The 23,871-nt window shown below is 36.8% G+C and overlaps 1 protein-coding gene across 1 annotated transcript in view; it reads left to right on the top strand.

The window, feature by feature from the left end:
- RIT2 (Ras like without CAAX 2) overlaps nucleotides 1–23,871 on the top strand; it is a 387,132-nt gene that overhangs the window by 127,548 nt on the left and 235,713 nt on the right. Inside the window, exon 3 of the mRNA XM_043558702.1 lies at nucleotides 7,558–7,631. Within this exon, the coding sequence (XP_043414637.1) occupies nucleotides 7,558–7,631 (74 nt within the window). The remainder of the gene's footprint in view (nucleotides 1–7,557; nucleotides 7,632–23,871) is intronic.

Here is a 23,871-nt window from a genome sequence, read left to right as displayed (position 1 = left end):
ATGTTTTATGTGCTTATTTGCCATCTGTGTATCATATTTCATGGAATGTCTATTCATGTCTTTTTTTTCCACTTTCTAAATGGATTGTTCTTAAGATTTGAGAGTTCTTTGTATATGCTAAATAGTAGTCCTTGGTCAGATATCAGGTTTGCAAATATTTTCTCCTATTCTAGCTTCTCTTTTTATCTTCTTAATGGGGTCTTTTATAGAGCAAAATCTGTTTTAAAATTTTGAAGTCTAATTTATAAACTTTTCCTTTTATGGACTTTGTGTGTCAGGTCTAAGATTTTTCCTGGCCTTGGATCTTGAAGATTTTTCCTATGTGTCTTCTAAAAGTTTGATTGTTTTATGTTCAAGCTTCTGATCCATTTTAGATTGATTTTTCTATAAAATGTGATCCTGAGTTAGAGGTTTGCTTGTTTTTACCAATGTAAAACTTTTCCTATGCCATTTGTTGAAAAGGCTCTCTTTTCTTCACTAAATTACTTTTGCACTTTTGTCAAAATGTAGTTACACTTTTGAATGTTTATTTCTGAGTTCTCTGTTCCGTTTTATTGAGCTATGTGTCAATACTATGTAGTCTTGATTACTATAGCTATACAGTAAGTCATGAATTCAGGAAACCTGATTTTTCCTACTTTGCTTTCTAAAAATGTTTTAGTTTTTCTAGTTTTTTTTTTGTTCTTCTCATAAAAAAACTGTTAAAAATGGTGCCCATGTCCACACATACATATGAGTGTTCCAAAATTTTTTTTTTAATTTTTTTTTCAACGTTTTTTATTTATTTTTGGGACAGAGAGAGACAGAGCATGAACGGGGGAGGGGCAGAGAGAGAGGGAGACACAGAATCAGAAACAGGCTCCAGACTCTGAGCCATCAGCCCAGAGCCTGACGCGGGGCTCGAACTCACAGACCGCAAGATCGTGACCTGGCTGAAGTCGGACACTTAACCGACTGCGCCACCCAGGCGCCCCTGAGTGTTCCAAAATTTTGATAGGCATTGTGTTGTCTTTACACCAATTTGTGGAGAATCAACATCTTTACAATGTTGAGTCCTCTAAGCCATGAAAATGATATGCTATTGCCTTTAGATTTTTAAGTTTCATTCATCAGTGTTAAGGGCTTTTAGCATATAAAGCCTGCATATGTTTTGTTTAAACCTCAGTATTTAATTTTTTGAAGTGTTCTAAATTGGTTCACTGTTAGATCTGTTATAGTCTAAATGTTTTCTGTCTTGCTAGGCTGCACTTGGTTTCTCCTGGGCTTTTTTGTTTTGTCTGTACCCATTAGTGTTTCCAGGCTGCCATCTTCTTCAGTTTCAAATTTGTGAGGCAAAAAGAAGAAAACCTAGAGAACTCACTACACGGCTATTCCTTGGATCTCAGAGTTCCTAGCCAGGCTGTCTTTTCCTTCCCAACTTTCAGAGTCATCTTAAGCTTGTTCTAGGTACAGTTTTCATGGTTTTATTTTATGTAGCAGGAGGCATAGGGACATCTATTTCATCTTCCCAGAAACCACAGTCTTGGTTTAAACCAAAACTCTGCCACTAGATGTGGCTCATATTGTATCTGAGCTCCAAAAGCTCCTTGGAACCCTTCTGGAGGTGTCCATTGAGGGAAGGTGAAGAACTGGCAGAACTATGGGACTCCCACAACTGATCTAACCATAAAAGTTAGTTTTTTCTGTGAAGAGATAATCTGTATTTAAACACATTCTATCTTAGAATACTCTGGGACACAACCATTTTACAGATCATGGCCATAGGATTATGCAGTCATTCATCATGATTATGGTAAATGGGGGAAAGAAAGGTAGAACAAGATGTCCTCATTTCTTTCTGAAGGAACTAGGGAGAGGAGAACATCTACTCTTTTCTTTTCCTCACCCCCAAAACAAGAAGTGAGGCAGAGACAAAGGACTTGAAGCACTCAGTGTCAGTGCCTCTAGCTCAACCCCGTTACCTCTCATTTCTGTTTAGCAGAAGAGAGCCAAGGAATCAGGTTTCTCAAGAACCCCTCTATCTGGCTGAAAAGAAAGTGTTAGAAGGCTCTAACATTGAAAGGATGTGGATGTCCTGAAATATTTTCTGTTCATGACAGTTTTGGGAAAGAACATTGATTTTGCTGCTCTTGCCAAGCTGCTGCAGGTCTACTCACTAATGATGACTATTAACTCTTTTGAAAGACCTCTCTGTTGGCTTATCCTTGCTATGAGAAGCCATTGTTTAGAATGGCCTCTCTCAGTAATGGCCATCTGCAGGTGCAAATCTCCAGGTAGTGTCTGTTATTCCAAAGGAAGCACTATAGCTTGTACCACCTCAATAGGTTTACTGTGGAAAATCTACCTGAGGACCCTATATAATGTATATGGTTGTCCCCTTGGAGTTAAACTTCCCAGAGCAGTGACATTGGGTATTTTCCTGGGAGCAGCAGGGAAATGTTGATTGGTATGAACTACCACACTAAAATCTGTCTATAGGAAAGATTTCAATTGCTGTGTAACTCAGATATCATCACCCCTTACTCTTCCCAGACCTAAATAAACTTGGCTTACTCCTCAATTTTAAAGCATAATAAAAAGTCTAAACTCTGCCCTATAATTCCCGTGTATTTCCAGGATTTACTTTTTAATGACACCCCTTTCTTCAGCCCTTATTTCCATGGTGGGGAAGTATGTTCTCATAAACTTTTAGTCTTCTCTGAAGCTAAGTTCAGCCAGTTTTCAAAAACATTTTCAAATCCAGCAAGCTTATATACCCTTATTAGATTTCACTGAATATTTATGTTCAAGAGGATGGGCTGTGCTAGCATCAATGCAATTCCCTTTCTTTCTTGGCCTCTCACCAGTCCTCCCCCTTCCAAACTCTGTTTTCTATCTGTTACTTTTGAGGATTGACTTCAGCTCAGCTTGAGCTCCTCTGGGTGTCTTCTGCTGTCTTCCTAAATAAGTACATTTCAAATGTTTCTAATTTAACACTCATTACAATACAGTTGAATTACCTGTTTATTTTCATGTATTCTCCCAAGATTATAAACTATGTGGATAGAAATCAGCTGTCTTTTTCAACATGGTAGATTCTGTGCCTGTCAGAGTATGTAGCACAGATTACACACTCAAGCACATATTGATGTCATTATTGGTAAATATATTGATATATTGGATTTGTATCAGTACTGGTTTAGTTTCTCTTTCTGCTCAAGAGAAAATTTCTAGTACACTGTGTTCTAAGATGCTTCTGCTTTATATACATATAAACACACAATTAAGATGATTTGCTTAAGTAATTGAGAAAGTTCTTATAAATTATCTGAACCTGAACCTTCATGTTGTATTTTTTTAATTGGGTTAATGATTAATATCTTAGAGATGTCTACTACCTCAGAGTTACAGAAACATATCTTCAGTGTAAGGCCAGTTATTTACACATTCAGGTTTTCAGGCAAACCATGTAAGAATTTTTCAAGTATCTTAAGATTTTCAAAAAAGTCTTCTAGTGAGGGGCACCTGGGTAACTCAGTTGGTTGAACATCCAACTCTTGATTTCATCTCAAGTCATGATCCCAGGGTCCTGGAATCAAGCCCCCTATCAGGTCCTGTGCTGAGCATAGAGCCTGCTTAAGATTCCCTCCCTTTCTCTCACTCTGCCTCTCTTTCTCTGCCTCTCTCTCTCCCTCTCCCCTGCTCACGCTGTCTCTGTCTCTCTCTCTCAAATAAAGTCCTCTAGTGAAAATTCAACAATAACCTAATATTTTCTCAGTTACATATTGTGGTTTTAATATATCCAAATCTTGCATTTACAACTATCTTAAAGGTATTTGAATATATTCTGCAAAAGAATTAAATAAATTTTTGTATAGATTATTCAGAACATCTTAATGTTTTTTTAATTATAGACCTTATATTTTGGAAGATTATTGTAAACATATACTACCAAATTGTCTGATTTATTAGTTGGGTTGGCGGGGTGCGGGGAAGTGGAGCGGGGAAATTGACCACATGGGTAAATAGAAATGGCAGAAGTAGAAGTGATTTAGTTTTAATATAATTTAAACTTAAAGCAATATAGTTACTATATAACATGGCTTGGGTTTAAATTGTGGTCTTTTTTTCTTCCTTACTTCCTCTTTCTTTTCTATTTTTTCTCTCTCTCATGCTCTCTCTCTCTCTCCCTCCCTCTCTCTTTCCTTTTTAAAAAAAATTTTTTTTTCAACGTTTATTTATTTTTGGGACAGAGAGAGACAGAGCATGAACGGGGTAGGGGCAGAGAGAGAGGGAGACACAGAATCGGAAACAGGCTCCAGGCTCCAAGCCATCAGCCCAGAGCCTGACGCGGGGCTCGAACTCACGGACCGCGAGATCGTGACCTGGCTGAAGTCGGACGCTTAACCGACTGCGCCACCCAGGCGCCCCACTCTCTTTCCTTTTTAAAGCACCATTGTTATATTCCACTTTAGTTGATCCTTCTAGAACACCTGTGCATTTACTAGTATGTAGTCAATTAACTCCATATTACAAGTAAGATTAAGTGGTTGGCCAATTATAACAGCAGTATTTAGTGATGGATGTGAGGCTTTATACAGGTCTTTGGTGGCTTCTGCCTGTAAAATTTTAGAGAAGGAAAGTGAAGAAGACCCATCCTAAGAGAAGCAATGGTGTCCAATCAATCATCAGTGTTTTCAAATGAATTTTAAAGTGGTATTTTAAGGTAGAATTTTAGAATTTAAGGTGGAATTTTAGAGATACCTCTAAGAATGTGGCTCCACTGTGCTTTTCAGTGCAAATAATATAGCAGGCAGTTACTATTATTTCTGCCTGATAAAGCTTTGTATATATACATTTGGCCTCTTGCTTTAGAAGATAAATGAACTCACTTCAGGGCTGCATCTATAGGCAGATGATTGAAATTCAGGGAGGTGTTTATATGTATTCAAGAGAGAATTTCTGTCACTGCATTTCTACATGGGAGGTCTCAAAGGGAGTGGATGGATGGAAACAGGAGGGAAGATTGTTTATCGGAAGGAAATGAAAGGGATTAGTTTCTATGGAGGCCAGGGAGGTGACCTAGATTCACAACACTGGAATGTGTACTGTGATAGACACTTCTTAAAAGAGAGAAAGAAATCTTGGATAGAAGGCCTGACTTAATTTCCAGCCAATTCACATCAAGTCTCTTTGAAGGGGTTTTCTGATCCCAAGAGAAGCTTTTATTTGATATATGTTTCATGTGCTGGGTTTATCTAGGGCTCAGATAATCACACAGAGCAGTTCTTGTCTGGATTACTCAGCATGCTCCTGGCCTCAGCAGGCTCTTTTTGGGGCCTTTGAGTTTAAATAAACAAACATGAAATCTGAAAGACTCACATATGATTCTTAGGTCACAGCATCCTTTCAGAGTAGCTATTCTTATTTCCCTATGAAATTGAAAAACAACCCTATGCATTAAAAAAAATATCCACACGATTTCTCATGTGTAAAAGGCAGATCAGTGAAAATACAAAGAGCAGTGGAATAGAAAATAGAAAGGCTGTGTGGTTGCTCATATACTGAATGGTGTCACAGAATGGTCAGTAGTTGCTGAAACCACACCTGATTGACCAGCCTGCAGATTATACTTCCCACAATTTTCTTTCTGGAGCACAGTCATAAGGTATGACTTTTCCTTGAAGAGGTAGGCTTATGTGCCTCTAAGTTTTTCGATCTTAACATCCCATTGCATATATGTGTGTCTTCCGCTGTGATTGTTTAAGTTCTTGAGAGTAGAGACCAGGATCGTGTGTGTGCATGTGTTTGTACATCTTCGCATCTCCAGCACCTAGCGAAAACTTAGTTTGGGGGAAGTTCTCAGTACTGTGTGTTTAAAAAGTGCCTCCTTGGTTGACCATTACTATTTTCTAAACCAGAAGGTTCCAAAAATCATATGTGGTTCAAAGCCAACAGTATGAATAATTGTTGAAATTGTGCCAAAATTCAATGCTGTCCTAAATGCTGTTAGTAGTGGTTCCGTTTGCTCTTTACTTAAAATATAAATGGTGGATGGGGCACCTGGGTGGCTCAGTCATTTAAACATCTGACTTTGCCTCAGGTCATGATCTCACAGTTTGTGAGTTTGAGTCCTGCATCAGCTGTGCTGGCAGCACAGAGCCTGCTTGGGTTTCTCTATCTCTCTCTCAAATAAAAAAAAGAAAGAAAATTTTTAAAAAAAGAAAGTAATTGGGTGGTGGGGAAGTCATTAAACCCAAAGCAAATAGAAGGAAGGAAATACTAAAGATTAGAAGAGAGGTAAATAGAGAATACGAAAAAAAAAAAAAAAGGAGAAAATAAATTATACTGTTACTTCTTTAAAAAGATGAACAAAATTGACAAACTTTTAGCTATATTAACCAAGAGTTTACTCAAATAAGAAATTAAAATAGGGAACTTAGTACCAAACTTACAGAAACAACAACAAAAAAATCAGAATTGTATGCAGAAGAATGAATACCCTTACCAAACATATTGAACAAAACAACAACAACAAACTGAAAATGGATCAATAACGTATAGGCAAAAAGCTAAAATTATAGAACACTTAGAAGAAAACATAGAGTTAAATATTCATGACCTTGAATTTTAGAATAGATACTTAGAACACCAAACACATGAACAATAAAGAAAATTATACTTCATAAAGATTAGAAAATTTGCATCAAATGCCATTGTTAATAAATTTTAAAAACCTACAGAATAGGAAAAAAATATTTACATATCATTTATAAGTGTTTAGAATCCAGAGTATATAGGCGTGTATAAGTTAACAAGTACACAACATATTAAAACTTCTTACAATTTTTGGTGTACAATTCTTTACCTTCTTGGTTAAGTTTATTCCTAAGTATTTTATTCCTTTTTGTGCTATTACAAATGGAAACATTTTGTTTTCTTTTAGATTGTTTATCATCAGTGTATAGAAACACAACTGACTTTTCGTGTTTTTGTATCCTGTAACTGCTGAATTTATTAGAAGTTCCAAAAGTCCTCCCTTCCCCTAGCCCCATGGAATCTTTAGAGCTTTCTATTTATAAAATCATGCTATCTGTAAATAGAATATTCTACTGCTTCTCTTCCAATTTGGATGATTTTTATTTATTTTTCTTACCTCATTGCTCTGGCTAGGACTTTAGAACTATGTTAAATAGAAGTGATTAAAGTAGACATACTTGTCTTGTTCCTGATCTTAGAGGAAAAGCTTTCAGTCTTGCATTGAATAGGATGTTGTGATGCGAATATGCAGTGCATGATGAAGAACAGACTGATAAATGTGTTTCACAATTTGTTCTGTAGGTAATATGACCAAGGTACCTCAAATCATAATATTGTCCTAATGAAGGAGAAATAAATCTTAAAGCAGAAATTCTTTCCTATATTTTCCTGGGTTATTCTTCTCACTTTGTGTACTCAACTAGAATCTCTGATTCTTTTATTTAGTTAACCTATTTAGAAATTCTTGGTTATGAAATCTAAAAATCATGCCTTTCAGATTAATATATTTGAGTATAAATTCTGTCTTGTGTTTTTCAGAAGATGCTTATAAGACCCAGGTTAGAATTGACAATGAGCCAGCTTATTTGGACATTTTGGACACTGCTGGTCAGGTAGGTAATTTTCATAGCTTTCTCTAACCTTTGAGTCTAGTTTAGGCTTTAATCTCAAATCCATTTATCACAAAGAAGAGTTTAACAATTCAAACAGGACAAGAACAAATTCACAATAGCGATGGGGGATTAAATAAGAAAAGAATTGGAAGGCTAGTGTGACTCTTTGCCAACAGAATATTTCAACATTCCCATAATGTTTTAAATATAAAAATATAAATGTAGATGTAATATTGCCATCTAAGATGATAAAATTAGTTTATTCCTCAGATGTATGTAAAACTTGTCTTAGACCCTAATATGATGATAATTTTTATTAGAAAAATGTAGTGAGGTAAAAAAGGAAGATCTACTCAGCAAATATGCTCATGGAACCAAGGCTAGAGACAGGCAGAATGGGTGACATAAGCAAGATGCATCACAATCTAATGCATTAATTTACAAATGTATAGATAAGAACAAGGACAAAAACTTCTTTGGTTTAAAAGATACATAAGAAAACAGAAAGGTGGCAAATCAAACAATGATTAGAAAAAAAAATAAGCAAAATATAACCAACCTTAAAGTGGGCATACCTGTATTAATATCAGACAGAACAGATTTTATTGCAAAAAAGCATTAATAAGGTGTGAAAGTGTCCTTTTGTAATGGAAGAATAATCAAAGATAATTTCTGGTCTATATTCAAGACAATGTGAATCCAAAACACATAAATCCAAAAGCATGTATAATGGGAAACTTTAATGCACCTCTGTGAGTACGTGCTATGTCAAAAAGTAGTGCAGTTGTAGATTTGAGAACTCATTTAGCTGAAACAGCATGTTGCAGTTGATGTGTGAGTAGGCATTCTTTTCACATAAGTTTTTATACATTTTATTGATGTCTAATACAATTGCACAAAACGTAGTCTGAGATTATTTGATACATATATAATTTTGCTTTGTTACTTAGAATGTGATAAACTTTTGGGATATGTTTAAGCTAGTGACTACCTCTCCAGTGGGAAGGGGAAAGCGACAAAGTGGACTTCAACTATTATATGTAATGAGCCATGTTTCATAGAGTTCTGATTAAATATAAGAGAATATTAATAGTTGAGAGCCTGGATCATAGGTTCACAGATCTTCATTATGTTATTTTCCTTTTGTACTTAAAGGATTTATATGTTTAAATGTTCTATTTCATCTCTTTGATATAACTATTTAAAAACACTACATTAACTGGTACATTGGTATATGCCCCTGGCAATACGTAGTCTGTTTCTATATTTATGAGATTTATTAAGACTATTCGAAGTCCATATATTAGCAAACTCATTTGTTCTGAGGGATATTAGGACAATGGGCTTATGGTAGAAGAGGAGGGCTGAAGCCATTGGGGCTATTTAGAGTGGGGAAATTATTCCAGTTACTTGAAAGAGCTGCATTATCCAAGGGAAAATATACTTCTTTTCAGGGGAAATTTAAGCCAAATTACAAGAAGATTGAGTAGGTTAAATGTCATTCCATGTAATAAAGTATTTTTTAACATCATGTTATCAAGATTACTAGCATACAGTATATACAGTGTGCTCTTGGTTTGGGGGGTAGATTCCCGTGATTCATCACTTACATACAACACCCAGTTGTCATCGCAACAAGTGCCCTCCTCAATGCCCATCACCTATTTTCCCCTCTCCTCCACCACCCCCCCATCAACCTTCAGTTTGTTTTCTGTATTTAAGTGTCTCTTATGTTTATCTCCCTCCCTCTCTGTTTATAACTACTTTTCCCCTTCCTTTTCCCCATGGTCTTCTGTTAAATTTCTCAATTTCCACATATGAGTGAAAAAATAGGGTATCTGTCTTTCCCTGACTGACTTATTTCACTTAGCATAATACCCTCCAGTTCCATCCACATTGCTGCAAATGGCAGGATTTCATTCTTAGAGCCAACTAATATTCCATTGTATATACAAACCACATCTTCTTTATCCACCCATCAGTTGATGAACGCTTGGGCTCTTTCCATAATTTGGCTATTGTTGAAAGTGCTGCTATAAACATTGCCCCTATGAATCAGCACTTCTGTATCCTTTGGATAAATTCCTAGTAGTGCTATTGCTGGGTCATAGGGTAGTTCTATTTTTAGTTTTTTGAGGAACCTCCATACTGTTTTCCAGAGTGGCTGCACCAGTTGCATTCCCACCAACAGTGCAAGAGGGTTCCCATTTCTCCACATCCTTGTCAGCATCCATTGTTTCCTGAGTTGTTAATTTTAACCACTCTGACTGGTGTGAGGTGGTATCTCAGTGTGGTTTTGATTTGTATTTCCCTGATGATAAATTATGTTGAGCATCTTTTCACGTGTTTATTGGCCATCTGGATGTATTCTTTGGAGAAGTGTCTATTCATGTTTCTTCCCATTTCTTCACTGGATTATTTGTTTTTTGGGTTTTGAGTTTGGTGAGTTCTTTATAGATTTCAGATACTAACACTTTGTCAGATATGTCATTTGCAAATATCTTTTCCCATTCCATTGGTTGCCATTTAGTTTTGTTGATTGTTTCCTTTGCAGTGCAAAAGCCTTTTATCTTGATGAGGTCCCAATAGTTCATTTAATATAATAAGGTATTTGTAACAACTGAAAACCTCCTCTGACAACAACAACAACAAGCTTCTTGGGAAATAGCCAACCTACCTCACTGAAAATAGTCAACTAGAATTATGCTTTGGTAGAAAGTGAAACCCTTTGTATTTTTTTAAATTTTTTTTAATGTTTATTTATTTTTGACAGAGAGAGAGAGAGAGAGAGAGAGAGAGAGAGAGAGACACGGAGCATGAGCGGGGGAGGGGCAGAGAGAGAGGGAGACTCAGAATCCGAAACAGGCTCCAGGCTCTGAGTGTCAGCACAGAGCCGGACGCTGGGCTCGAAATCAGACCATGAAATCATGACCTGAGCCGAAGTCGGACGCTCAACCGACTGAGCCACCCAGGCACCCCACCCTTTGTATTTTTAATAGTCAGTCTACAAGAATGTATGAAAATTTACCTGGTCACATTTGGTATTAATGTAATCATGGATAACTAGATGTTTTTCCTCTCCATTGGTGTAGGGTTGGCCATATTACACTGCCCAGGTCAATGAATTGTCAGCAGATGAATCAACCTGCTAGTTCTTGGTTGAGGTCTTAGGAGGCACTAAGGGTGCTTCTGCTATGCATGAAGAGAAGGCATGAGGCAGGTAACCCTTGGTTACAGGAAAATGAGGGAAACACATGGAACAGACCTAGACTCAAATCAAAGACTAGAGCAAAGCCCAGCTCACTCACAATCTGACGCACATCTGTTCTAGCCACCACACAAACTGATGAACTAGAAAAAATCATGAGTACTAGTAGCTTCAAGCTCCTAAGTTTAAGTAGCTTTGTCATGCAGCATTATTATGATAATAGCTGTCAGTGCAGCAAATTAAATGAGCCCTTATTAGTTCAATATGCCTAGAGATGGAGACTATTACTTGTTTGTAGATGAAGTGGTGAGTGCAGAGAGAGAAATCTACACATACTGACTCCAGTGCTTTGTAATGCTGAGAGTCCAAGCTCTGGAATCAATGAAAAACTTGTAAATAAACAATTTTAAAAATGTATATACCCTTATTTTTCTGAGCTAGCTTCAATTGCAGCCAATCATATTCAGAAATGCATCAGTCTCAAAAGACGATGACTTGTTGGCTTCCAAACTATTAATCTCTCACATGCAAGAGACAATCTATACAGTTGATTTAATGAGACTTATGCCACATAGGGAACAGTAGAGAACACCACTGAAACACATTTAATAATACCATCTTGTTTCTTTTGTAAATATTCTTATTAAACATCTGTTGAAATTTATTACCGTTACAACAAACCCAGGAAATAGAAACGTTACTGTTGCCACCTAGAATTTGAGTAAAATAGTATACAAAGAAATGACTGTCCTTTTGGAGGCAATGTTGGCAGTAGGGCCAACTAAGTGTTTGTGTTTGAGCTGTACACATAGCCCTGCAGTACTTAAATAATTCCATGGAAGAATCATTGGCCATCACGAAACAGCATGTTGGAAAGGACTTTTACCTTAACCATTCTTCCAGTGCTTCAATTCTCAATGCTCCTGCCAAATGCTCATTAAGCTTATGTTTGACCAAGTCAGATGATTAGGTACTCTGTTTCTGGAAACAGACAAGAGCTTTTAGGAAACTTTAATTATTTGAAAGTATTTTCTTACAATGAGATTACATTTTCCTCTCCGTACTTTCTACCTATGGGTCTCAGATCCCTTGAAAAAAAATTGTTACTCATTTTATAAATGAAAAATTTAAGTCTTACAGAGGTTAAATGACTTAACTAAAATAATAGAGCAAGCCACTGAGCCAGCTATTACTAGATTCTATCTACACTCCTGTGCAAGCTATTTCTTACTTCACTCCTCTTATGGAATCCCTTTGTATGCATGAAAGTACTATCCTAGGTCAAGAAAATGCAGGATAGAATAGAATTTTGCTTCTGTTCTTAAAATGCTTAAGGTTTGGAGCAATGGGAGATGCTAAATTAAAAATTGCAACAAATTGTGATAAGCAGTATAGCGGAAGTGTAAAATTTTTGGTAATGAGTTATCTCTGATACCTAAATTATTCTTTGTTCTGACCTAAATATAAAAAAATCAATAAAAATAGACTTAAATAACAATATTTACATTAATTTAGATGAAACTCTAACAAAGTAAGTTCAGTTTAATTATAAATGTATTGAATTATTCTCCTCCTTATTAGAAATGATATAAATAATTGTCCTCCAAACACTTCAAATTATATATTTTTTGATGTGCTATATATCTAGTCACTGAAACTTCCTAGGAAGAGCAGAGAATTACAATTTGGAATATGAAGCTATGGTAAAGCCATAAGCAAGTCCAGTGAATAAATGTTATTTTATGGGGAAGAAGGAAGTTGGGAGAGGGTGCTTTAAATGAAAGTCCATTGTTAAAAAGCAAGAATTCAGAGTGATGATAGTTTGCCATTGGCTGAGTTGCAGGGTTAGTCAATTTCTTCTAGAAGATTCAATGTGTATATTTTCTTATTGAGGCCTATAATTAATAATTCTTTCCTGTTGACACTTGTGTTGGGGTGTATAATGGACAGTTCTTCATGTAACTGATATGGTAACTTTTAGCCCTCTGACACTACTTTAGTGAGGATTCTCTTTAATTTTCACATTTACTGCTTTGATCAAGACCTTTCTCTAGAAGCATCACTGATCAAAAGTCAGTTTTTCTACCACACTAGTGATTTTGTCCTTCAATGCCAGGAAGGACCTTTCCTGGTTGTCATGTTCTACATCAAAGGGCAAATATATAAGCAGTTGGAAACCACTTATGGCCACATTTGGGTGACTAGGTAGGTAAAGAGGGAAAACTCTCAGGCATTTTTCTTCTATAGTCCATATTTATCAAGATTGTAAACATTGAAGATCATCTCCTTATTAGGTACATCATTTTTACAAAGGTTTTACAGGCACCAAATACAAAACTTAAGAGCAAAAGAAATACAATACAGAACAAAAGAAATAGCAAGTCCAAATTGTCTGGTGGTTCTAAACTGGGACCATAGATCTGAAAGTAGCCAACTGAAAATATTTATTGACATTTGTTCCAACTTAAGGGAGAAAAATTCTCCTTATGGAGGCAAACATACAGTCATGTATGCCTTCTGGAAGTCCCGGTTTAAAGCAGGCACTTAAAACAAAATAGTAAATACTGCAAGAGCACACTGAAAGAATTAACCAAGTGCATTTGGAAAGATAGAGTGCAGGTATAAACATGAGGCAATAGCTAATGGACTCTTTACAAGAATGGCAAAACTTCAAGGATATACTAAACTAATATCTAAAAAATGCTTTTGGAGACAAATGTTATCCAATAATATAGCCTACAAGTTTGCAAATTCAGAGATCATGAAATTGAATAAAAATCCAGCCAGATAATAGTACATATGAAAGAGTTTTGTGAATTCTGAACCTTGTAACCCTTCAGAAAAAGCAAGTAAAAAATTAAATTGTCACAAGGTCATGATGAGGCTTTCTGAAAGCTCATAATCGGGGGGAAAGTTTCCCCTTTCTCAAGGACTTGGGAAATGTGGACCAGGGCATTTTCTTTCCATAAAAAGATATATTAGAAGAAAACAGTGAGGAAAAGGTCTGGTCTGGACATCTTGAAAAGGTGTCTCCTCAGATGTTTTCTTCTTCAGTGCTGGGAAATGTTTATTTTCAGGTCACCAGATGGTGTGTAGGTCGAGTCAGAGTTTGGTGCTTTCTTTAGATGGGCCACATGAATCCAAGAGTCTATTCCTTGGAATTTGACAGTACAAGGATAAGTTAGCAATACCTGATAAGGGCATTTCTAGTGAGGTTGAAAGGAGGCTGTCTGGAGGTGTCTTTTTCAATAGACAAGATCTCCAAATTGCAAGGTATTATGCTTAAAGTCCTCCCCCAGGAGTGCACTGTGAAAAGATTGCCCTGCTAAAGCATGGTTATTCTTAACAGAAGCAATTAGACCTTTACAGTGTTTAAGTATATCTCCTTTTATTAACTGTGGGTCAGAGAAGTCAGGGGCCATGTACATTGGACATCTTGTGACTATCTCAAAGTGTGAGAGTCTGAGTTTCAAAGAGAGTGACTCTGAGATTTAGAAGGACTAAAGGAAATGCTTTGGGCCAAGGTATTTAGAGGAGCTCTACAGATTTTATCAGTGGAGTCTTAGTAGCATCAATAGTACATTTGACTCTGTGGGTTGAGGATGATAAGCACAATGAAAGTGTTATAAAACCAGCCAACAGCACAGACTTGTCAAAGCACATGATTATTAAAATGGATTCCCTGATCACTATAAAGTTTAAAAGGGATTTCCCAAGTAGGGTTCATCTTTACTAACAGAATTTCAGCCACAGAAGAAGCAGTGGCCTGTATATAAGGGAAATTTTCAGTCCAGTGAAAAATGCATATAAGCCATGACTAAAACCTATGAATAATCCATGAGATGGGGGGAAACTATCTAGCCCATTTGTTTGAGCAGGATTTCCTGCATTATAATTTAAACAGGTGGGACAAGTGAGGTAGGGAATTTTTGTGGCCTTATTAATATTTTTATACCAATATTGGTTCATGAATTCTCTTAATGTATCAGTAGGCTAATGGTTTAATGACAATGGTATAGTGGTAAGTAGTGAGAATTTTGGAATTTCTCATAGTACCAAATTGCTACTTGGCCCAAACCAGAGTTCTCCCTTTTTATTGAATGAGCACTTACTAGGTTGTCAATATTGTATTTCTTTCCTGAGTCCAATTTCTGAGTATCTTTGGGCAATTTTTCCAAATTATCATTTGGGATAACATCTTTTTCAACCACAACTGAGGTTTGGCTATTAATTTCCTTGAAAGCAGTGTTTTTGGTAGAAATAACAGTGGTTAGGGTTGGGGTTTTCTTTGGTCTCCAGAGAGTTGAATTCGGAATGCCTAGGAACCTTAATAACCAGAGCATCCAGCAAAAGTATGGTATCTAGTAAATCTTGGATAAAGGATCCATTTTTAACTTTTCCACACTGGAGGTAAGAAAACATTACTATTTCCTAGCATCCCAAAGTCAGGAGCTATCCTAAAGGCATAGGGACTAGGGGTATAAATGTTTGTGGTTTTACAGTTGGTGAAGATACAAGGACGGTTAAAGGGGATCCCATGATTTCTTCAGTAGCCTTAACTAAAAGGGGAGTGGTAGGAATGGTTCTGAGGCAAGAGGGATATCCTTGGGCTACAGTACCCTATGGGTTAATAATGGTCTGTATGTTTTGGGGTGGGTATTCCAATGGCATTCATTCCCTTTCTTCACATACAAAGAGGAAAAGGGGAAATTGATAATTAGGATGTCTGAGGAAGCTTTATTAGACTTTAAAGTCCAAAAGTTATATCTTCTGGATCCATATAATAGGATTAGGTATGTCATTTGTTTTAATAAAGGATAGAGAGGTTGAGCCGTAAGGGAGAAGCCGGGAATATAATTTTGAAAGTAGCTAGCCACTCCAAGAAAACCTCATAATTGGCACTTACTTAGTTTTAGGTTTTGGGAAGTTCAGGATGCTATAAAGCCAACCTGGGTCCAAATGTAGTTCTTGTTCTGAGGTCAGGTTCCATAAGTATTGAATCTGAGTTTAGCAAACTGTAATTTTGGGGGTATCTCGTGTCTCTTTAAGGCCAAAAATTATAATAGATAGATGCTGCCTTTCATTGAAGAGGTTTCAGAAGACAGCAGAGAGAATAAAATCATCTACTTACTGTAAAAAAATAGAGTGTGCAGAAAACTTATCATCCAAATCAGCTTTTAAGGTGTGTGAAAAGTAAGGAGACTCTGTAAAATTCTGGGGCATTACTGTCCAAGTGCATTTCTGTTCTTTCCAAGTGAAGCAAAAAGATAGTGGCTATCTTTATCAACCTGAATAATAAAATTCACTGCATAAGTCAATTACATAAAAATTCGCTTTTAGTGGAAATAGATTCTGGTAGAAAATGGGGAGGGGGTGTTAGGTAGGAACAACAAGGTGCCAAGGGATAACAACATTAGTTATTTCTTGGTGGTCCTGGACAAATCTTCATCCATCGCTGTTGGGTTTTCTCGTAAGTAAAAGAATGGGTATTATAGCCACTAGTGCAGGGGATAATGAGCTCCTGCACCTTGTAATCTTCTATTATGGGCTTGATGCCTTGAAGAGTTTCTTTATTTATGGGGTATTTATTAATTCTGGAAAGAGGGTTTTGAGGGGTCTATCTGAATCTTGATGGAAGGTGCATCATGGATTCTGCCAATATCAGTTAAAGATCTTGCCCATATAGAGGATGATAGCTGAACCAATAAGGACAAATGATTAGTATCCCAAGACTCAGCTAAAGTGTTGTCAGATTGAGCAAGTAAAAGATGTGAAAGGTCATTTAATTCACCTGGTTGGTTTGATTACTATTGTCAAATTCTAGAATTATTTCCTCCTTTTGAGAGAAAGGAATTCTAGCATATTTTTCTAAGAACTCTCTACCCCCCAAGGTAGAGGGGTAGAGGAACTAAGGACAAGGAGTGTTTATCTCTCAAAGGGCCTAGGTGATGGACATAGGTTCAGAGACAGGAACCTGTTGAGATTGACTAGATACCCCCATTATTGAAACTCTATTAGTACTCCTAGGCAGGAGTTACTTTTAAACAGTGGGGTTGAGCCCTGAGAAAGTAGCTCTGGTGTCAGTAAAGACAGAAATTCTTTTCTGGAGAGTGGTTTCTTTGATCCAATTAAGAGGGAGGATTGGGAAGAGCCCCTGTAGTTCCTCAGAACCCCTTATTGAGACTTAGGGGGCATAAGAAAGGCTGGCTAGAAGGCTGAAGGTGCCTGAATCACTTAAGATGGTAGCAATCTTTTTTCTAACATCCTGGCTCTTGGCAATAACAGTAGAAGCAAGGAGGTTTTTCGTTTTGTGTAGGGGCCTTCATTTGCCAAAGTTGAAAATTAAGAATTTTAGAGGTGTCTCTCTCAGGTGACTTACCTAGGGTTCAAGTGAGCTGGTTTGCCAAGTTAACTAATTATGGAGTGGACATAGTTTTCCATTCCATTCTGGTCCCTTAACTAAAAAATATCATGGTTCAGTCCATTAACAAAGTTAAATACTACTTGAGTGGATTCAATGTCTAAGAAAGGCCAGAATTATTGTTAAAGACAATTTAATGTTGATTATAATAGTAATAAGCAGGTTCATGAGGATTTTGTGTGCAAGCCTGAATTTTGTTTTAATCAATTTAGGAAAGGCTACTGTAATTGCTCAGTGGAGATACCCAGGGAGTGTTCTAGCATTTTGTCAAAAATTAGGGGTCAGTTTCTCTAAATCCTTCTAAAACATTTCAAAATGTTACTATCAGAGGTGTGTGGGTGGCTCAGTTGGTTAAGCATCTGACTCTTGGTTTTGACTCAGGTCATGATCTCACAGGTTGTGAGTTCAAGCCTCACTATCCATACTGAGCCTCCTTGGGATTCTCTTTCTTCCTCTCTTTCTGTCCCTTGCTCCCATCTCTCAAAATAAATAAACTTTAAAAAAATGTTCCCATCAGGCTACTTTCACCAATGTTTGGCCAACTTAGGTGTAAATCCGAGAAACCAAGTTGGTAAGTTTGAATAATTATGACAAATTCTTAGCAAACCTATGGGAACCTCCTAAGTCATTTTAGGAAATTCTGCATGGCTAACAATTCAGCTTTAGTCCAAGGAACAGAATAAATTTGGGGTTTATTTGAATCATCAGAAGACTTAACTTTAACGGGGCAGGTTTTAATATGTTGGGGAGGAAGGAGGCGAAGGGGAAGAGATTCAGACAATAAGGGCAGTTTGGCAAGAGAATGAGAATGGTGAAACAGCTATAGAGGAGGTGGACCCAGTGTAGATGGGGAGGATAATGTCATGGAAGGTGGGTCCTCAGCAAAAGGTGGCTGCCATGTGTTCTGAGACAAGGAAGATGGGGAAGAAAAAAGCGTCAGAATCCTTTTTGTTGTTCTTGAATTGTTTGCTTCCCTTAGTCTAGCAACTGGATTTTTCACAGGGCAATTTTCACAGGGCTGATGATGTTTAGAAGTTTCAAAATACCAATCAAAATAAACATCCAATCCACTGACAATTTAGAGCCATGCTGTCCAACTCAGTTTTGAGAAAAGTAATCTTGGGCAGATCAAAAGTTCTCCATAATAGCAATTGATGTTCTAAGTTACTTTTGGTTGGGTTGGTCCATTTAGTGAGAAATGCAGATAAAGGGGCATCTGAATGTGTCAGTTGGGTAAGTGTCTGAGTCTTGATTTGTGTTCAGATCATCATCTCATGGTTCCTGAGATTGAGCCCCATGTCAGGCTCTGTGCTGACAGCATGGAGCCTGCTTGGGATTCTCTCTCTCTCTCTCTCTCTCTCTCTCTCTCTCTCTCTCTCTCTCAATCCCTTCCTCCCTCCCTCCCTCTGTTCCTCCTCCTCCTCCTCTTCTTCTTCTTCTTCTTCTTCTTCTTCTTCTTCTTCTTCTTCTGTCTCTCTCCTCCCTCTCTCTCCTGTCTCTCTCTCTCTCTCTTCTCTCTCTCTCTTCTGTCTCTCTCTCTCTTCTGTCTCTCTCTCTCTCTTCTGTCTCTCTCTCTCTCTTCTGTCTCTCTCTCTCTTCTGTCTCTCTCCTCTGTCTCTCTCTCTCCTCTGTCTCTCCCTCTCCTCTGTCTCTCCCTCTCCTCTGTCTCTCCCTCTCCTCTGTCTTTGTCTCTGTCTCTCTCCTGTCTCTGTCTCTCTCCTCTGTCCCTCTTCTCTCTCTCAAAAATAAACAAATTTAAAAAACAGAAATGCATATTAAAAGGAAATGCCTATAATATTTAAACAAAAACCTGGTTAGGGTCCAAGAATGGGGGAGGCAGCACACTGAAAGCGTTTTGATGATTGGGATCATATTTCTTAGAGGGTTTCTCTAGAGAGAAAGAGAGAGAAAGAGAAATCCTAAACTGCACAGTTTCAACAGGAGAAGCCCAGCCCCAGAGGAATTGAACAAAAGACCAGCATAGTTCCAACAGGAAAGATCTAGTCCCAAACAGGAGTCAGGACCAAAGGCAAAAGGAGTATTCTCAGAAAAGATAAAGGCTTAAAACATATCCTGACTAACATCTGGAGAGCTCAAAACACAGAGTGGAGCTCAAAATCCAGGAGAAAACTTAACTTCAAACTGCAGGGTTGGTAAGAAACCAGGGAGTTCAATCACCTCTGTGGGTACCAGCACCTGTTTGCTAACTAGTTTCAGTTATTGGGGGTCATCTCTGGATACCACTTATCATCAAATAACATTTACCTTCAAAATAAAAAAAAAGTTATTTTACCATCAGAGATGAATTTTTTCAGTAATAGCAGATAATAGCAGTCAGGACATGCAAGCTATGGCAAAACCATAGACAAGTCCAACAAATGTTATTTTTATGGAGAAGGATGAAGCTGAGAGGGATTGTTTTGAATGCAAATTGATTGCAGAAAAGCAAGAGTTCAGGGTGATGATGGTTTCTCATGGGCTGAGTTGCAGAGATGGTTGATTTCTCCTGGAAGATTCAATGTACATCTTCCCCTATTGAGGCCTATAATTGACAATTCTTTCCTGTTGATGATTCTTCCATTGGGGTCTAGAATTGGCAATTCTTCATGTAATTGACATTGGTGGTATGACATCCCCTTCTAGCTTCCTGACTGCACTTGAGTAAAGTTTCCCTTTAATTTTTATGTAAACTAGAAATAAAACTTTATCTTAAGGGCTTGCCATAATAGTCAGAAATATATGAAGAAAAAGTAAAAGAAAAAATTTTAAATACATTCAAAAATATAGACAGAAGAAAAAATATAGGCAGAGATTAAAATACAAACTGATATTAACAGTATCAGCATTAAGAGAATAGTTCAGTTCTAAATATGACAAAAGAGAGCATGTTTACAACCAGACTTGTGTCCTGAATTGATAAATCTCGATCATACACTTTGATTTTTGGGAAAACAGGCTTATGTCATGGTGAATGATTATGTTGGCTCTGAGACGATTCACTATTAACAGTACTACAAACAGGATGGTCCTAAATCCTAATTTTCCAAGGGCATTCCTAGTTAGTACTTGGTATAGATGAATCAATGCTTGTTAATTTTTTTTTTTTAGCATTGCTATTCCTTCAAAAATGCTCTGTTTGGATTATAATTTATATATTCATCCGAACTATAAACTATTAGCTTTCTTCTCCAGTAAAGTGGCTCTAAAAGGTGACTGTAAAACACCTGTAGGGAGGTAGGTGGAGGATGGGACAAATAGGGGATGGGGATTAAAGACTACATTTACCATGATGGGGGCGGGGGGGTGGGTGGGAAGAAAAAAAAACACGTGTGATTTAAAGCAAAGCCAGGAAAGCAAACCACTAAGCAAATAAGCCCAGAAACCAGAAAAAAAAACAAAACATGACTTGTAATAGCCAAACCAAATGTCAAAAGAAAAAAAAAATCCATGGAATAAATTTCCTATATTCTTTAAGAACTTTCTCATAATGAAAGAGACTCTCAGGTCCTCAGTCTCTGTCATTTTGATATTGGAGTCAGATATAATACATGCTGGTTCCTTTTTCCTGAAGAAGTTTTAGAAGCAAAATTTCAGAAGTGAGTTTCTGTAAGTAAATATTTTTATAGTTGAAAAAGAAAAACTGACAACCTATAATTTAGGAGCAAGATAAAATTTTTATTTTATTATTTTATTTTATTTTATTTCAGAGAGAGAGTGTGTGCAAGTGGGGGGGAGGGGTAGAGGCAGAGAGAGAATCTCAAGCAGGCTCCACATTCAGTGAAGAGCCCAATGCAGGGCTCAATCTCATGACCGTGGGATCATGACCCCAGCCAAAATGAAGAGCCAGAAGCTCAACCAGCTGAGCCACTCAGTGCCCCAAGAGAAAATTATTTTAAAACACAAGATGAAATGCAGTAGAAGTATGTAAATCTGGGACAAACATTTCTAAAGCCAGATACAATGATATTCATAAATAACATTATTAAACTATCAAAAATTATGTTATATTTTGGATTTTCTGCTAGTACAATATAAAAACAAACTTCTACAAGATGACCATTAAAAATTGGTTTTCGTGTTTATTTTGAAGAGAGAGAGGGCTCATGCATGCAAGTAGGGGAGGGACAGAGAGAGAGGAAGAGAGAGAATCCCAAGCAGGCTTCATGCTCTCTGTGCAGAGTCCACCATGGAGCTCTATCTCACAAACTGTGAGATCATGACCTGAGCCAAAATCAAGAGTCAGACACTTAACAGACTGAAGCATCCAGGTACCCCAAGATGATAATTTTTAGATGTTCTAAATATAAATTTCTATTAACTTCAGGAGGTGAGGGGTGGGGGAGGAAATCGCTAGATAGTGAATTGTATAAAAATACAAAGAAGACACAGAGGCCCATAACCATGTCCTTAGTAATTTAGTGTATGTACAATGCAACAATAAGATGATATCTGTATATATCTATCTATGCACATATCTCATTCTCAACATGATTAGTTGGGCATCCATAGGTTTACACTGGATTAATCATTTTATAAGGACAAAAGAAGCAAAATCACTATAGTCTCTGGCCTTGAAAAGCTTGCACTTTTATTTTTGCATATGTTTAAGAAAGAATCTAGATTCAGAACTGAGGAAAGCGATGTGAAATTTATTGCTGTGTCTTAATCATATTACCTCTTTAGCTTTCTCTTATAAACATTGAGTGTTCCTTATTAAACCATGTTTTAAGCATCTAATTACTCACCAATGTGATATGTGGAATGTTAAGATTTATATTTATCATTTATATTTTTAGCTGAAACTTGGCAGCCCAAACCTGCCATATTAAAAAAAAAATTATATACACTTAGCCTAAATGTACCAAGTAAAATGACTACTAAGACACTTTAAATATACTTTTGATCAAAAATAACTGAAAAACGGGCTGTCATTCAATGAACTCATCATTCAAAGTATTTCCTTTAGTATTCCACTTTTGTGGTGGACAATGCAGGGCTTTGCATCCTATAATTACTGCTGGGCTACTCTGCAAACAACTTACACAAAGAAAAGTCCTTAGTAGAATCTCTACTCAATTCCTAAATGTTTTTTCTTAATACCCATGTAAATGACAATAATTATGAACATGTAAAATTAGAAGGCGGTTTAGAAGTCACATGTCTTCCTCTGTTTATAAATAAAAATTCTGGGGCTCAGAAGAGATAATTGGCTTATCCAAGGTCACATGGCTTTTAAATGCCTATATTAGAGTGAATGTCATGCTATGTCCATAAGTCATTCCTAAAATCGTGCGGTGATGCATTACCTCCTCTAAAAGCCATTTCTGTGGACAGTATTGAACTATTCATGACTGCTTGCTATTAGTGTATCACTTTTTTGACAGTACTAATGATACTTTGATTAAAAGAATCTTAGTTGAAAACCCCCGGTACAGGAAACTGACAAGAACAATGAATCAAACTCACGATGGTAACACCAAAGAAGAATCTAAAGAAAAAGAATGCCATCAGTACAGGAGTTTGTTTGCCACCATGTTTTTCCCCTTTATATATTCTATAACATTTTGCATAAAGAGTTTATCTTCCCTACTTCTAAATGTCAAGGGGATTTGTAGTGTTTTTTTCCTTGAGTTACATTGTCATATGTTGATCCATTAGGAAAAGATTTGAGTGATAAATTAATAACAATATTGCATCCATTTGGCATCTCTCTGAATGATCAACTTAGCAAGAATAATAAGGTCAGCCCATACCACTTGTTAGGACTCCTGTACAGCTATATCCTGAAGGAAGAACCCAATTATGAATAAGTACTCCATAGAGGCACCTGGGTGGCTTAGTTGGTTAAGCTTCTGACTTCAGCTTAGGTTATGATCTTGAGATCTGTGAGTTCAAACCTCTGTGCTAACAGCTCAGAGCCTGGAGACTGCTTCAGATTCTGCGTGTGTGTCTCTCTCTGCCCTACCCCACCCTGATGCTCTGTTTCTCTCTCTCTCTCTCTCTCTCTCTCTCTCTCTCTCTCTCAATAAACATGTTTTAAAAAAAATAAGTACTCTATAAAAGTGAATGAAACATTTGGGCATATGACCTATATATTCCCTATATCTAACATGAGTGGGATATGTAGAATTAAACATTATCTCTGAATCACTCTCTTCTCATTCTTAGAACAGATTAAATGTTACTTAAAACATTTGTGTTCTATCATTCTATTGTTCTCAAAACTGTTTCATTCATTCAACAGTGAATTATTATGTACCAAACACTGCTTATGTTCTGTCAACAGCTAGTAGCTATGACAGATTCGAACAAGTTTCAAAAATGTCTCCTGTCTTTAAGAAATTGGGAATTTAGTATAGTAGAGGCAAGAGATACCTGGTTTGTTAACAGAAAATGTCACTAATGTGTCACATAATGTGTCAAGTTAAAGAATGAAAATGAACTAGTTTTGCTCACACAAAAGGATAAGCAGAGAAAGATAACACAGGAGGGCTTTTTCCAATTAATGGTTAATTTCACTGAAAGATATATTTATACATAAAACTTCTAACAACTGAGTTTGTTAAAAACAAGTGGGTGATAATGACTATCATCACAGACATTCTAAGGAA

This window comes from Prionailurus bengalensis, chromosome D3 (assembly GCF_016509475.1).
Source record: "Prionailurus bengalensis isolate Pbe53 chromosome D3, Fcat_Pben_1.1_paternal_pri, whole genome shotgun sequence".
Classification (NCBI taxonomy): domain Eukaryota; kingdom Metazoa; phylum Chordata; class Mammalia; order Carnivora; family Felidae; genus Prionailurus; species Prionailurus bengalensis.
The sequence above is the reverse complement of the archived record's forward strand: the minus strand, read 5'-3'. Positions and strand labels throughout refer to the sequence as shown.